The sequence below is a fragment of the Equus caballus genome, chromosome 6, assembly GCF_041296265.1.
Source record: "Equus caballus isolate H_3958 breed thoroughbred chromosome 6, TB-T2T, whole genome shotgun sequence".
Lineage (NCBI taxonomy): Eukaryota > Metazoa > Chordata > Mammalia > Perissodactyla > Equidae > Equus > Equus caballus.
The window spans coordinates 60,297,977-60,314,566 of NC_091689.1; the positions used below are offsets into that span (position 1 = coordinate 60,297,977).

The 16,590-nt window shown below is 34.3% G+C and overlaps 1 protein-coding gene across 2 annotated transcripts in view; it reads left to right on the forward strand.

The window, feature by feature from the left end:
• The window catches only part of PDE3A (phosphodiesterase 3A), a 293,395-nt gene that overhangs the window by 260,423 nt on the left and 16,382 nt on the right, over positions 1-16,590 (forward strand). For both annotated transcript variants that reach the window (XM_014740463.3, NM_001163977.2), the window contains 7 exon segments: positions 46-200; positions 1,586-1,723; positions 7,196-7,307; positions 11,832-11,945; positions 12,078-12,277; positions 13,919-14,122; positions 14,812-14,967. In XM_014740463.3, the coding sequence (XP_014595949.3) occupies positions 46-200; positions 1,586-1,723; positions 7,196-7,307; positions 11,832-11,945; positions 12,078-12,277; positions 13,919-14,122; positions 14,812-14,967 (1,079 nt within the window).

The following is a 16,590-nucleotide window of genomic DNA, read 5'->3' on the forward strand; positions in this document are numbered from 1 at the left end:
CGTTTTTCCATTGCAAGTTCCAGAAGCTCTTCTCTTTCTTTGCAGATGACACTGCTCAAGTTACCTCTGATTATGAAACCAATAACAACAGTGATAGCAGTGATATTGTACAAAATGAAGATGAGACTGAGTGTCCAAGAGAGCCACTGAGGAAAGCGTCGGCTTGCGGCACCTACACGCCTGAGACCATGATATTCCTGGTAGCCCCATGTCACTAAACTCATTCATTTACTTGAGAAATTGGCTTCTGTTACAGAAATTGTCTTAGAGCTAGATCCCTGAATTATTAGAATGACAGATCTCATTTGAATCACACATGTATTATAGCCCTACTCGTACATATCAATATAATTTTTTCCTATCCACATCTTATTCATCTCTTAATGATTCTGTTATTTAGTGATTAAAAATGTAAAATGTTCATCTCCACAAATGATTAGATACTTCTTAACCCAACCTAAGAGTGTAAATATGCATAGGAAAAATGATTATTTCACTGAGTAAAACAGTGTTTATAAATATCCATCAACCAATGAAAAGGAAATATATTAGTTGTCTTAGGGCTTCTGCTGGTTTTTTTCTAGCACCTCCTTGATTTCAAAAGTGAGCCAATATTTATTTTGCTTGTTATGTTAAATCAGTTTTATATTGACACTTCCTACCCATTAAAATATCCTTTAATGGTGACATTTTGTGTGTTTAAAGAGATCCATTTAAAGAGGATGAAAGCATAGATTTAAGTCAAGTTAATTTTGGGGGGGCTGAAATAGTAGAAAATACTTGACTATCGTGTGATCATCAGCGGTTGCCATTACTGTGTTTCTTTTAGCTGATTTACCACATATACTTTCAAATCAAAGAGATTGTCAGATAAAATAATTTGTATGTTTCTTTATCCTTATTATTTTTATTTTCTATTTTTTTGGTAAATGTGCTCTTAAGACTGTCCTCATTTGGAACCAATTATAAGATGCCTTTGCATTTGTCTGGTTCATGTTTCTTTGGAAACTGTACATTACATAAATTAAATTAAAATCCCGGAAAAATATGGCAGTTGTCATTCCACAGGATTCATGCTGATTCTGAAGCACTAATACAAATTTGACCTGTTAGAGTAGGAGTGATAACTCCCCCCTCCACTCATGGGTTTCTTTTGAGAGTCCAATATAAGCCAGGAACCCTCGCCCCAGAAAAATTTACACAAATATATAAAGAGATAAATTTACATACAATTTGAGACTGTTCTGAGGTCCTTGAGTTTTTATTTAAGTAGTTATAAGTATAAAAAGTAGTTATTTAACTTATGGAAGAAACATCCATTTTTTTGCTGTAGTATTTGTGAACCAGCAATAGGCAGGCACCTAATAATGTAAAATTCATGGTCTGAAACAGGTTAGGACCTTTTCTCCTTACTTTGGGGTCATTGTCTTGTTCCTCTTGATTTGTTTTTGAAGATCACTCATTCGCCCTGAAGTTTTAAGTCATTTATTTCAGGTAAACTCAGTTGTTGAATTAAACTTACCAAAGTGCGAACTGCTTTGTAGAAAAACTGCATGTTGTTAAAACATTTTTGTCTTTATTACAGGACAAACCAATTCTTGCTCCTGAACCTCTTGTCATGGATAACTTGGACACAATTATGGAGCAGCTAAATACTTGGAATTTTCCAATTTTTGATTTGGTGGAAAAAATAGGAAGAAAATGCGGTCGTATTCTTAGTCAGGTAAGAAATGCGTTCATACATATGACTTTAAATATAGAAAAAAACAATTCCTTGGTTGATTAAAGCTCTGTATGTACTTGACGCCAGTGGCAGGTATTGGGTGGAAAAAGGAAATTTTAATACTCAACATTCTATAGATTCCTTGGTGGTGGATTAACAACAGAAATTGAAACGTCAAGTGAGTAGAACACCATATTCTGCCATGGAAATTTTATGTACTTTTTAAGACAAAGTGAAGTGGGGCAGAGATATATAAGCAAGATGGAGAAATTATCTAAAATTCATAGAATTCAGCAAAAGAAAAGTTGACCCAAGCCCTCAAAAGAAGAAAGTTTCCTATTTATAAACACTAATTTGTAATTATTTCCAATGACTACTTTTTTAACTTTTGAATATTATAGTGCTTAGGCTTTATAAAAAATAAGATATTATGCAGAAATATGTTTCCTCCCAGTGTTGTGAGAAACAGATCAAATAGATATCTCTGTCTTTTAATATGGAAAATACTTTTATGTAGCGCAAGAAATATAGAATGCACTCTATTGCTGCATAACAAACCTTTTAAGATTTTTTCCTTAAGCTTAAAGGTTTCCCAAACAAAGAAGTATTTGTTTCCCTGAGGGAGAAAGAAAATATACAGAAATTAAAATTTGAACATGTTTGATCTCAATAAACAAAACAAAGCAATTGATTTGCTCTATTATTGAACACCTATCAAAACACACACCCTTAATTAAAGGGAATGATACAATAATATTTATCAGCTTATTTAAAAATGTTTCAGGTGAATTGTTATAGATTGAATAAGTATCTCAGCAAAGATACTAAGACTACCAAACTTGTTAATATGAAACTTAGGTGAGAATAGAGGGCCCAGATTTATTGGAGCCACTAACACTTACTTCCCTGTAAAACACTGGAAAAGAAATCACTTGCTATACTGACTTCTATTCAGTGCATCAGAGATGGGCTTTCTTCAGACCTCGCAACAAGTATCTGCGTGTGGGACTTTGCGGTGAGGATTCCTGATCTGTGAAGGTTTGAAGGAAGAAGATAGAGGAGCCTTTTCCTCTATTGTTCGGTTCCACAAACAAAGTACTAGTCTAGTCTTCAAGAAGAAAAGTATGTCCCTGCCTTAAAGGAACTCCCGTTCTGGTAGGGAAATTAGATGTATCAAAATAATGACAGTTCAGCTTGCTGCATACAAAAGCAGTATGCTAAAATGATTGATGGAACATGAAGCTCAAAATAATTACAAAGTCTGTATGACATGCAGCTGTTGCCTCTGCTGGCCCATATTCTGCCATGAACACGCGAGGGCTGGAATGGCGGCCCTTGCCCTTTTACCAGGAGTTCATAGCCCCATTCTCCCTCTCTTCCTTTCTCCTCAGTGCTAAGCAACATCTTTAAGGCTAACTGATCTGGAGAACAGGTTCAAGGACAGCTGTTTTTATACAATCTGCCTTAGTCTCCTGCCTGAGGGCTCCTCCTGGAAGGTTCTGGATCCTGCTTCCTGAAACCCATTCCTGACTATGATTAGGGAATGATTTTTTCCTGAAAATATGCCTGTCATGGTGCCACAAGAAGATGTGGCAGTGGGTCAGGAAGTCTTCTTTCACTTTTACTGGGGAACGTGTTCCCTGGCCTGGAGGGAAAAATCTCACATTGTTTTGTATTTGGTATATATGTCCCAGACTCCCCAAAACTCTACAATTTAATCTCAGTAACTTTGATGCAGGTATTTTTTCTTTCAATCCCTATTTTACAGAAGAAGAAACTGAGGCTTAAGAGACGATACACTATTCACCTTAAGTCCTAGAATAAATATTGGACCCATGATTTGAATGCAGATATATCCGTGTTGGAAGTCCAGGCTGTGTACCTTCATTGCAACTGCTTTTCAGCCCCCTGTAAAACACATTCACTTATTTTATCTTCAAACTGTCCCAGTGGAGAGTCTGAGCGAGAAGAAAAGTGGTTATTATAGCAGTCGGTTTCACAGCACAGGCGATAGCATGCCAAACGGTGCAGGTACCTCGCTCCCTTGAGGTTCCAGGTACCTCGCTCCCTTGAGGTTCCGGGAGCTGGGAGGTGGGAGGGTGGAGCTTGACCAGCTTTGCCACAAAATGTTTTCTAAGAGTCGTGGATACAAGTAGACCATAGTAAGATTAGAGATAATTCAAATTAGGTTTCGGCAAAATTCATTAGCCTATCTTTTTTTTTTCCAGGCGTCTTTCAAAAGTAAAATAAATGCATAACTACATGATCCTTATTATGTCACTGTTTTTCCAGTTTATAAAACATTGACCTTTGAGAAAATGCAGCTTTATTTGCCCTATTAAGTAGAACTTTATGGTTTTTTTCTTTGATTTGAGTTTATAAACACAAAAATCATGAAGTTTTTACTGTGTGAAAGGCATACTTCTTTCACCTTCGTAAGACTTCAGGACAGCTGAAATGAATTAACTTGAACATTCCAAGAAATCACCTTTTGGCTGAAACTACACAGAGAAAGTCTTACGTCAAAAGATTTTGAAAGAGATGTATGCGCAATGGAAATGACTTCGGAGTCTCAATATACTGCCTGCTTTTTTGATGATTATCGTGTTTATTTTAACAAATTTAAAAAGACAGCATTCAAATTTTGGAACAGTGCTTGCCTTTTTCACTTACCCATATTTACCCACTTAATGATGTCTTTTCTTTATTTAGGAGTTTGGCTTATTGGTGATTCATTTTTAACATCTTCTTGGTGAAAATTCTATTTTAAAATTGTACTTTAAAATATCCTATTGCCTTAATTTTTCGATTCATCTTTCAAAGATTTGAGAGAATAATAGGAAACTTTAGTTATTTGCAGTCCTAATAACATTACTTTTCACATACTGGTGGTAAGATTTGAAACAGTTAAGAAGACAAAATCTGAAGCCAAAATGCTTGGCTTGAATTCTCATTCTGATAATGTGTCAGCTGCGTGATCTTGGACAAGTCACTCAACCTATCTGTGCCTCTGTTTTAATGTTAATAATTAACAGTACCTATCTCATAAGGTGTTGTGAAGATTAGTAATTTTAATATTTATAGCATTAAATTATAAAATGTAACTTAATAATTGAATAGTAATATATATATAAAATTAATTAGAGCAGACATCTCACTTATTAAATGCTATATATGTGTGTCAGCGGCTATTGTTTTATTATTGAAGTAACATGCATAGCTAAATCCATTAGGTATTTATAAACAAGAACTCAAATATGGTTTACAGCAATAGTAAAGAGAAGATAATTAAAAGAAGAACTAGCTTGAAGTATTACAGAAACCATAAACTTCACTTTCTATTGCATTTTTAAAGGGAAGAGGTGGGGATGTTATGTTACACAGAAAAGGGGTAAAAATTAAGTATATCTGCCATTCAGAGTAAAGAAAAGCACATAGAAGTTGACGTACATATTATATAACCTGTTCTGAACCAGTAGCTACAGAGCTCCTTTTAAAACATATGTCAAATAAAGTCACTTCCCTACTCCAGTCTCTTCAATGGCTCCCTACCTCAATCAGAGTAAAAGTCCTTATAAAGATCACTCTGGCTATCAAACCCCAAGATTGTACCTGACCCTATCCCATTCAACAATTATTGAAATTCTACACCTGTTCTCATTCATTTTGTTTTACCCACACTGGCCTTGCTGTTGCCTGAGTACAGCAAGCATACCTCAGGGCCTTTGCACTGGCTTTCCCCTCTGCATGGAAAACTCTTTCTTTGGGTATCCGTGTACCTCTCTCCACATCTCCTTCAACTGTTTCTCAAATGTTACTGGAACGTGCCTATTCTAACCACCATACTTAAAAAAGCAAATGCTGCATTTTCCCTGAACTCTCAGTTCTTCATCTCTGCTCCCCTTTTTCTTTTTCCATTTGACTTATCACTTATCCGAGCATGGTATATACTTAACCTATTATGTCTGTTGTTTGCTGCCCTCCCCTGCTAGACCATAAGCTCCGTGGAGGACAACATGTTTGCTTTTTCACCTGTATATGTGCCTCATACATAGAAAATTGTCAGGATCATAGTAGGCATGCAATAGATATATGCTGAATGAATGAATCCCTTTTTAGTTATATATGTGTATATATATACATATTGTATGTGATAAACATTGAATATATAATTTAAAAATATTATTTAATTTGAATAGATTTAAAGTCAATAACAAAAGAGAGAAATTTAACTATGAGTAACATATCAAAGATTTAGAAGAAGTATTTCAAGAGAATTTTAAGAAGAAATGCAAACAATAAAAATGATGAATAATTCTTTCTTGGTCTCCTGAATTATAACCAACCCTGTGCCTTTGTGACATGAAGTAAGGCCACTTTAAATGCTACTGTACTCCTTTCTGCCACGTGCGTAACCATCTCTCCACATTATCTTCTTCTGTGCCTTTATCATTTTTTCCTCCATCATTTGCACGTCAAATATGCCAGTTACATCCAAAGGTATTCACTTGATTTGAGTTACCCGAGCTGTGAAAAAATTGGAAGGAGAATAGTCAGAGGAGAAAGAAGACAAATGAGGAAAAGTAGTTTAGACATTGTGATTTATACTGGATTAGAATAAAGCATTTTTCTCTATATGTTTTAGTCCAGGCAAGCTTTTCCTCTCTCTCATAATTCTTTCCTCTTATCCTTCACTAAGGCACAACTCTGTATTCTTTATCTTCTGGAAAGCGTTTTTTAAAAATAAAATTAGTCCAAATTAAAACTTGCTATCATTCTTTAGCACTTATACTATGTATTATACAGTTAAAAATTTAGTAAGTTTTATTCTCTAGTTATCAATATCACACACAATTTAGAGCCTTCATGGTTTCTATACTGTACACTGTTGTTTTGGTTGGCTGTTTCTTGGGTGTATGTCTCTACTTTTAAAAATAGATTATATACCCCTTGTGATCAGGGACCACAGGGCTAGGCACATCTTCAATATCTGCTTGATTTGTTGTTTCCAGTAAGTGTTTCTATTGGCAGTAAATTAATATGCATGATGGAATGTATACAGTTGTCCCTCGATATCCACCAGGGATTGGTTCCAGGACCCCTAGCAGATACTAAAAATCCAAGGATGCTCAAGTCTCTTGTACAAAATGGCATAGTATTTGCATGTAACCTACACACATCCTCCTATATATTTTAAATCATCTCTAGATTACTTATAATACCTATACAATGTAAATGCTATGTAAATAGTTTTTATGCCATATTGTTTAGGGAATAATAACAAGATTAAGAAAGTGTGTACATGTTTAGCACAGATACAACTATCATAGGCTTTGTTCCCCAGTTGGTTGAATCCACCAGTGGGGAACTCACAGATATGGAGAGCCACTGGACTTTTCTTTCCATTTGTCTCCTTATGTCTAATGCACTAGAAATGTTTTGTAAGGCTTTGTCTTTCTTTCTCTTTGACAGGTGTCATACAGACTTTTTGAAGACATGGGCCTCTTTGAAGCTTTTAAAATTCCAGTTAGGGAATTTATGAATTATTTTCATGCTTTGGAGATTGGATACAGGGAAATTCCTTGTAAGTAGAAGTTATTTGTGAAATAATATTTTTAAAATCTGTCAAATTTGCTATGGGTAGTAGGATATTAAATTATTAGCAGCTAGCACAGAATTGCACGTTGTAAACACTCCGTATGGCCACATGGTATAGTGATTGGAGATGATGGCCTGTGTTGGAATCCTGGCCCCTTCACTTATCAGCTGTATGAGATCCTGGGCTTTACTTAACCTCTATGTACCTCATTTCTTAATCCATAAAATGGGAATCATAATGTCTGCTTTGTAGGATTTTTATAAGGATAAAATGAAGTAATAATTCTAAAGAGATTATAATAGTACCTTGCACATAGTAAGTGCAATTTAAGTGTGTGCCAAATAAATAATTTCTTATTCATTTTATAATGTACTTTTTTTTAATTGGTTGAATTTAACTTTTGTACTGGCATCTGCAGAGTTAAATTACTAACTACTGAGGTTTTTGAATATGAGATAAACCTGGCTGGGAGTAGAGAGACTGGTGGGTGATGGTCTAATGAATAAAATAGAAAAGAAGAGACGTCTGGAAGTGATTGTGGGTAAATTATTAGAAACATTTAAAACATCAGGATTGTGTAAAGACCAAAGGAAAGGATACAACCAAGTGTTCATGTGTATGAACTCTTAATATTGTCAGAATAAGTTTGTCATTTGTAATCATGAGAAAGAACATGGAGAAGATGTTAAATTAAATTTTCAATATGTAGCATTTCAGGTATCATCAGAACATATAAGTAGAATTGGCTTACATGCTACAAAAATACATGGAGCTGGAAAAAATGTCCATAAATCCAATCAGGGAAGTTGTGGAAATGTGTAGAAATCATGTGGTACTTTTAGGAAATAATTGCACAGAAAGAAAAATAGTAAAACATAGTATATTGGTTGGAGCATGTGTTAGAAATGTGTTATTTAAATCGTGTTTTAACTTTTAAGTTTTAAATTTGCTTTTATGTCCCTTGACTTTAGAACCCATGTCTTTTTATAGTTGTAAAGAGCTGAAATTGAGTAAAAATTATATGGTAATAAATAAAGCACAGATATTTCCAGAAAGGAGTAGCGCATTAACCTAGTGATCCATTATTAACATTGTTTTTCAAAATGGCATCCACATGCTACATTGGAATGAAAATAACCAGCTGATGCTATGCGATAGGAAAGAAGAATGAAGAATTGAGTTTACACATTGTGTGACGAAAAAAGGAGCATGAAGAATTGAATCTACAAATTAGATTTGTTGGGGAACATGGAACCCAAAATGCAAGCAAAGGAGGACAGTGGGAGTAGAGGAAAGAGGAACTTAAGAGCACTAGGCCCCTTGGGAGTGTCTGGCCGACGGGGCCATGGAAGTTGGAAGAGAGATATGAAAAAGGAGTAGTTTGAAAGGATCTCAAGATAAGCTTGGCTTTTTTAATACCATTTTCCCAGGGCCCACCCTGGTTGGCTGCCAGAGACTGACATAAGTGTTAGTGGTTTCTCAAAGGTTAAGGAGTTACATAAATAAACTTTTATAGAAAGGAAGCCACTGAAAATACTGAAGAACAGCTATTCACCAGACTAAATTTACAAATTAATGTACTATTTCCAGAAATATTCTACTGATAGAATGAGCTCTGGCCAAGATCCACTGAATTAGCTTTTCTCAGTTTAATATATCATTAAACTGTAAGAAAGTGGACCGGTGTTTAAGTGTAAAAAGAAGTTTCCAGATTCTAAATTTTGTTATTCATTTTTACATTTTCTTATTACATTTTTATGTTACAAGTGAGTAGATGTTTTTCCTCAAATAGTGGATTCTTCATTCCATGTGAAAATTTGTTGTAATAAACCTGCTTGTTTTATTAGAATTTCCAGATTTTCCATAAAGAAAATTTATTTACGTCTTCTCACAGAAAAGTTTTAGCTTGATTGGTGATCACTTTGAAATAATAATACCTTGTGTGTCGTAGGGTTGTAAATTTAGACTAATATGGATATTTATTAAAAGCTTTGTTTATCATTAATTATAATTAGCATACACGAATGTATGTCTACATATTTTAAAATTTACACCTAGAGAACTATATTTCTATTAGCTCTATCTAAATAAATCAATAACTAAATGAAGAAGCCTAAGAGTAACCAAAATGGGAATATATTAATATGACGAGTTAAAATATTAGAAAGTAAGTTTTATTATACTTCTAAGTACACCGTTAGCAATTTCCAAGAGAAAGGGGAAGATATGAAAGGTTTTAAATTTGTACCCAGAACACTTACTAGAATTTGAAGAATCTAGATTTAAAAATAGACAAAGATAAATGGATATTTCATGAAGTAGCAGTGGGTGAGGTAATAAATATAGGTAACTCACTGATAGAAATGTGATACCAAAAATATAAGGATTACGATAAATTACAGTATAGTTTATACTCAATTGCACAGAGAGATAAATAATGTTTAGGATTGTTCATAGTCTCTTTCAATTGGGCATATTGGCTAATAAAGAAGATAAATCAGCAAGTCATTTCATTCATGGATTCAAAGTTACTTTTGAGAATGCTTTTTCTAGTTTCAAGGACGTTTGCCTCTAAAGTATATTCTTCCTAATAACTCTCATTCTTGTTATTCAAGTTGGAGAAATGGGGAGGATGCCTCAGAAATACCTGTAATCACGTATATTTAATGGCAGCGATAAGAATAGTCTTGCTCAACCTGTGTTTAGTTCAGTTCAATTAAACTATATATGCTATGCCCACCAATTTTAAGGCTAGGTACTGAGGTGGGATGGTACAAGCCAGATGGCAGCACCATTATAGTATTAGCTATACCCTAAGGAAGAAAATGTTGAAAGTCTTGCTTCTTTTCTTTAGTGCTTTCTCTCACCCCATGGTGCATAGGAGCATAGACAAAATTTTAAGTTGAAAATCTATGAATTTAGGTCTTAAAAAACTGTGAATTTTGCATATAACTCCAACCCTCTATCCAGCTCACTTCAACTCTGTGCTTAAGGGATAAAGAGAAAGCTGAGAAAACAAGTCTATCAGGACAGAAAAGGGAGATGGGCAGGCTCTGGGAAAGAAGGAGGGCATGCGATGTGTTAATGTGTGCATGTGTGTATGTGTTGTCAGAGAGGCAGAGGGGGTTGCCAGGTGGGTGAGGAAATTATCAAGAGAGTTAGAGCTTTGTCTAAAATGCAGAGGTGAAGGGAGAGGGATGATAATGATAAAGATGATAATAAGGATAGCTCTGATATTATTCCGTACCCTCTTTGCCAGAAGAAGAAGAGGAATCTTTGAGCTTGTTTGTGTGTCCTACAGAGACCGGTTGGTAGCCTGTGTTGACCTAGCTAGCTTCTTGGCTTTGCTCCTGAGTTGGTCACCAGAGAGTTAATGGTGAGAGCAATAGTGATACCAGCCCTTGACCCAATGCTTACACATAGTACATGCTAAGTAAATGTTTGAGTAATAAATGTGTTACCACTTAAAAGGCAGATGGTTTTCTATCCTGGTTAAGTGAAAGCGACAGTGTGATTCTCTGGCTCTATGTATAGGTAACTAGACAGATATTTTTTAAGGAGTCAGGTTTGCTTAGCCATTGTTTTATTTAGTACTTTTGAATGTTTACTCAAAAGCACAAGGAGTACTTGTTTTTCAGATACTGTCTTTACCTAGTTTTTTAACCAAGATTATACTAGCCTCGTAAAAATGAGTTTGGCAGCTTCCCTTCTTTTTATATTTTCAGCACTAAATTATTTACATAGGATTGTTTGTTCATTAAAGTTTCTAAAAATTACGTAGTCTAGGTAATTTATAATCATATATAATATATTATGTATATTATATATTATGTAATATATTATATATATAATGGTTTTAATTTTTTCTCTTTAGGTATTTCCTAGAACTGTATTCCTGAATTAGAATTTCTAGATCAAAGAACATTATTGATTTTGGTTTTGAATTTTGCTTTGTGGATTTAATCAGTATATAAGGGATATATTATTCATCTTATTACAGTGTTTTAAGTGTGATACAGAAGGATAGTACTGTGTTCTATTCGCAGATTATATTTGGGTGCTATTTATCAGACATAAAGAGTTGGGTGGTATAGACCATGGATCTGACCCCGCTGAAGTGTGTCATAGGTCTTTCTTTTATTCCGGTCCTCTACATAGTCTTAGACAGGAGCATGGAACTAAGTATGAGGGTAAACATTACAGTTGTTTCACGTAGTGAGTTTCCTGTATACGTTACGTTTCTGGCAGACGTAGACTCTGGACACAGATTTTTCCACTTCATACATCTGCATGCATAATGGATGTTGTGAGGGTTGGTTTTTTTCTTGTTACTTTGGATATTATGGAGTAATGGAAGAGTAATCAAAGTGTATTTGTCTTAGAATATTTGGCTGCCTTTCACTGAGGTATTAAAATGTTAGAACTAAACTGTTTATCCAGTAGATGGCACCCTCAGTCCTTGGAGCCAAAGTTCACAAATTCATGACTGTTCCTTTGCACTGGTTACAGATCATAACAGAATCCATGCCACTGACGTCTTACATGCTGTTTGGTATCTGACGACGCAGCCTATTCCAGGCCTCTCAACTGTGGTTAATGATCATGGATCAGCAAGTGATTCAGGTACGCACTGAGTACATCTGTGCTCCCTTGTGAACTGTGAGAATGAGTATTTTTTTAAAAAGAAGGTCAAGACACATGATATCAGTTTAATACTTTAAAAAATTTTCTGTTACTTTCATTTTCTCTTCTCAGATTCTGACAGTGGATTTACACATGGACATATGGGATATGTATTCTCAAAAATGTATAATGTGCCAGATGATAAATACGGCTGTTTGTCTGGAAATATCCCTGCCTTAGAGTTGATGGCACTATATGTGGCTGCAGCCATGCATGACTATGATCACCCAGGAAGGACTAATGCTTTCCTTGTGGCAACTAGCGCTCCTCAGGTAAATCTTCCTATTTTGATTAGGAGATTTCTCTAAAGAAAATTAATCTTGTAAATTTGCCTTATGATAGGGACCAAGTGAAGATGAGGAAATCTGTATTTAGCCCTAGGATAAAATTCTTAAGAGATAATGCTAATTTTGAAAAGATATCATGCTTTGTTCCAAGATATTAATGGCAGGTATGCAACTTCATTACCCATGGGGATCCCTTCTCAGTTTTCTTCTTAAGAAAAACTACTTGAATTCATTTAATGAACCTCCTCAACAAAGAAAATCCAACCTGTACAAAAGTCCCTTTCTGAAAAGATTAGAGAGCTAAATCTTTCTTGGACTTTTAAGAATGTAAGACTTCTTTGTAAATAAATCCCATTCCTTTGAAATATATTCATTATAACAATTATGATTCTTAATGGCATTTCTATGGGCTAGTGGGAATTAAAAATCAATTTATTTCACTCATTTGAGGACAATTTTTTACCTGAACACAGTATTCCAAAAACAGTAGCTTTAAAGAAGTTCATCTTAGTATATGTTTAAATTTAAGTTGAAAATCAATCATTAAGGATCTAGGCATCTCCATCATACAGTTGAACTCAGTAAGCTTGTCCTTGATTTAATCAACTGGACCCATGTAACTAAATATTCTGAGATCCTATTGTTCTTTCTGGAGCATCTAGAGGCCAATCCGGTCCCACACTCTGTTTTTTGTCCGTTGTTTGTTTTAATCCTTTCCCAGCTCCCATCCGTTTCCACAACCTCTTGTATAGACTAGTCTAGACTTTTCCTCTAATCTATATACAATACAAATATCCTGATTTTTTTTTCTTGACAACTAATTTACTTTCTTTCAGCATGTCCTTCATACACCAGAATTATCCTCCCTAAAGATAATCTGGCGAAGCCTCTTGCCAGGACCATTTGCCATTCAGATTTTCCTGCCCATGTGTGTGTTTTTACTTACCTCAATATTAATTTTCATGTGCTTAGTCTTTCCTTTTTGTTCTTAATGTCTTTTTTCTATCTTCTAGACCACGCTAGTCTTCAAGCATTTTTTAGTCAACTTATTCATCTTTTGCAGCACCCCCAGCAATAATTTTTAGAGAATTCCAAACAAGGAGATATTTACTATATACCTTTAATTTCTAGATAAAGGGTGATATTTCTTATGGCTGATTGTGAGGTGAGAATATTTTAAATGATGGGCTGCTCAAGGATTCCATTTCTTTGTATTAGTTCTATGTGTTGACTAAGAGAAGGTAATTCTTATTCTAGATGCAGAAAGTCTCTGAGTTCCCTCTTAGGAGTATTAGTATACTTGCATATTTTTTAATAGTTAAATTCCTATGCAAAGAAACCTGATAAAAGCTAACTCTAAACCCCTCATTTGCATGAGTTTGGAATAAAATTTCAAGGAAATGAACTTTATCTTACAAAAAAATGAAATTTAACCAAGAAAAATAATCAACAGTGAATATAATTGCAATAACTGATTCTTAATAACCAGCCTTCACAAGGTTACATTTCTGTGTTCTATGAAAAAAGAAGATTCCAAAAGCTTTGCATTCTCGTTTGTTTTTGTGATTTTTTTTTTTTTTTTAGTTTGAAAAATTGAGCTCTTCACTCTCTTCCTTCTTTGCCTAGGCTGTGCTCTATAATGATCGTTCAGTTTTGGAGAATCACCATGCAGCTGCTGCCTGGAATCTTTTCATGTCCCGGCCAGAATATAACTTCTTAGTTAACCTTGACCATGTGGAATTTAAGCATTTCCGTTTCCTTGTCATTGAGGCAATTTTGGCCACTGACCTGAAGAAACACTTTGACTTCGTAGCCAGATTTAATGCCAAGGTAACTAGATTTGTACCAGTCTTCATTTTACGGCCATATTGAAAAATGTCATGGAACCAAAGTGTCAAACAAAACTCATTGCTCTCAGCTCTTATGTGTCAAATGTGAAAATGAAGTGCAATAAAATGTTTAACCAGAAGGAGGTATATAGGCATTGGTCCTAATTTAGAGATCTGAGAAGTTGAGCTGCTGTTGTATATATTACTTTGTGCTGTAGAGAAATAAAATTTGAATTATCATTGTTTTTTTGTTTGATTTAATCTGCTCTCGTCTTTGTGGTATACTCACATAAATTATCTGGCAGTAGAAGAGGTGAGAACCCTGAAACAAAATTTCATACATCAAACATAAATGTCCAAATGTTAATTCAAGAAAAATTTCTTATCATTTGTAGCTACATTATGCTACTAGTAATTGATAACATATGCTAATTTTAAATAGCATTTATTTTCAGTTCCATAATTAATAATTATTTTATCCATCATTCATTATTTTACCTTTTTGATGAACTATTTTACTACTAATTTATGCAAGCCAGTAACATTATTTTAAATAGCTGAGAAGTTCCTCATTATTTGGCATTCTGATCTTCACATGCTAGGAAGATAATGAATATTCTGTCATTTCTTCTCCTTTCAACTTGTGCTTTCATTGAGGCAAAACACATTTTAACTTTGTCCCTCAAACAGGTGAATGATGATGTTGGAATAGATTGGACCAATGAAAATGATCGTCTACTGGTTTGTCAAATGTGTATAAAGTTGGCTGATATCAATGGGCCAGCTAAATGTAAAGAGCTCCATCTTCAGTGGACAGAGGGTATTGTCAATGAATTTTATGAACAGGTAACTAACTTGTTTATCTTAATCCATGCTTAAGCTGCTCATAAATTCACCAAAGCTTCCAAAAGCTGTAAAAGTGTGATCAATCTGTTTCATGTTCATACTAGCAACAGAAACTACATTGGCTAATTTTAATCAGAGGATAAGAAAATGACAAAATTTGAATTAAACTGTAATAATAAAAACTCTAAGATAAAGTTATTTGCAAGTGTTTTGGGGAGAAGAAGACATTGAGATATTGGAATGACCTAGTGAGAAATTAGAAGACCATTGAAATATTGGTTTTTTAAATAAATTTATTATAATAGAAGCTAGTTTAAATTTATATGGATGAAAGTATATCAGATTAAGTTCATTTACTTTTATAATAAAGTTAATAACAACAGTATATGAAAAAGCTAAAAAAAAAACAGGCATTTTTGTTTGACACGATAATGTGAGAGTTAACACACTACCAAAATATCTACCAGAAAAACATACGCATGAGGTGATCTCCCCATATTATCCTACACTGATCAGATTATACTTGAAACTTTGTGTTCAGTGCTGTGAACCATTCTCTGAAGAGGAATCCGGGAGGTAGTGGGGCACAGGTGAAGGATAGGGATCAGTGACATCAAAGGACACGAAAGACGTGAAGATATTTACCCTGGTGGAAAACAGAGATGATATAATAACTATCTTCAGATACTTAAAAGACTGACATACAAATTGAGAATTAGGTTTATCATAATGTTGTTGTGGAGGTTAAAGAAGATAAATTATACAAAGTATTTATAAGAAATGTTAGATTGCTTTCTGCTTCCCTAAAAAGGATATGCATATGACCAGTCTATAGAAGTTACAGGGAGATTGATTCCAGGTCAATGTCAGAAAGAAATTTGTATTATAGAGACACCTAGAAATAGGATGAGGTACGTATTAAGCAATAAATTGCCTGTCACTGGACATATTTAAAGAGAGATTAGAAGGAACTTCTGTGGGTATTCATATATAGAATAAAAGGTTTGTGCTCTCTAGAAAATAATGTATTGCCTTTCCTAGGAATGAGATTAATTCATAATCAATCCTGAAATATTGAAATACAGAAAAAAAAAAAGAAAAAGGAAAATCCAGGCATAGACATAACCTCTGATGATATTTTGGTATATGTTCCTTCATTAATTTTTCTAGGTAATTACTGGTTTACAATCTGTTATTTTTTTTTTTTTTCAGAAAGATTTGAAGCAGGTCAAAATAAAAACACTTATACAGTAGTGCAATGAAACATATAGATAAATAAGAGTATCGAAGCCACATAAACACAGAAGATATAATTCAACCAAACGCTGGGATAAGGTCGCAACTTTGATGGAGCAATAAATTATTTTAAGCTTTTTGGTAGCCAAGGCAAAAAAGAAAAACATGATAGATTGTGTATTTGCTTGATAATTATTGCCAGCATTGCATTTTAAGGTGTATTTATACACTAATATAAGGAACACTGACTAGTGTGATAAGAAATATCATCTACTGAGACCGTTACACCATTTCTTGTAGTTCCGCTTGATCTAAAGCCAAAACCTCAAGATCACAAAAGTGGTAAATAGCCCAAAACATTTCTACAGGAATCTTAGTAATTTGGGT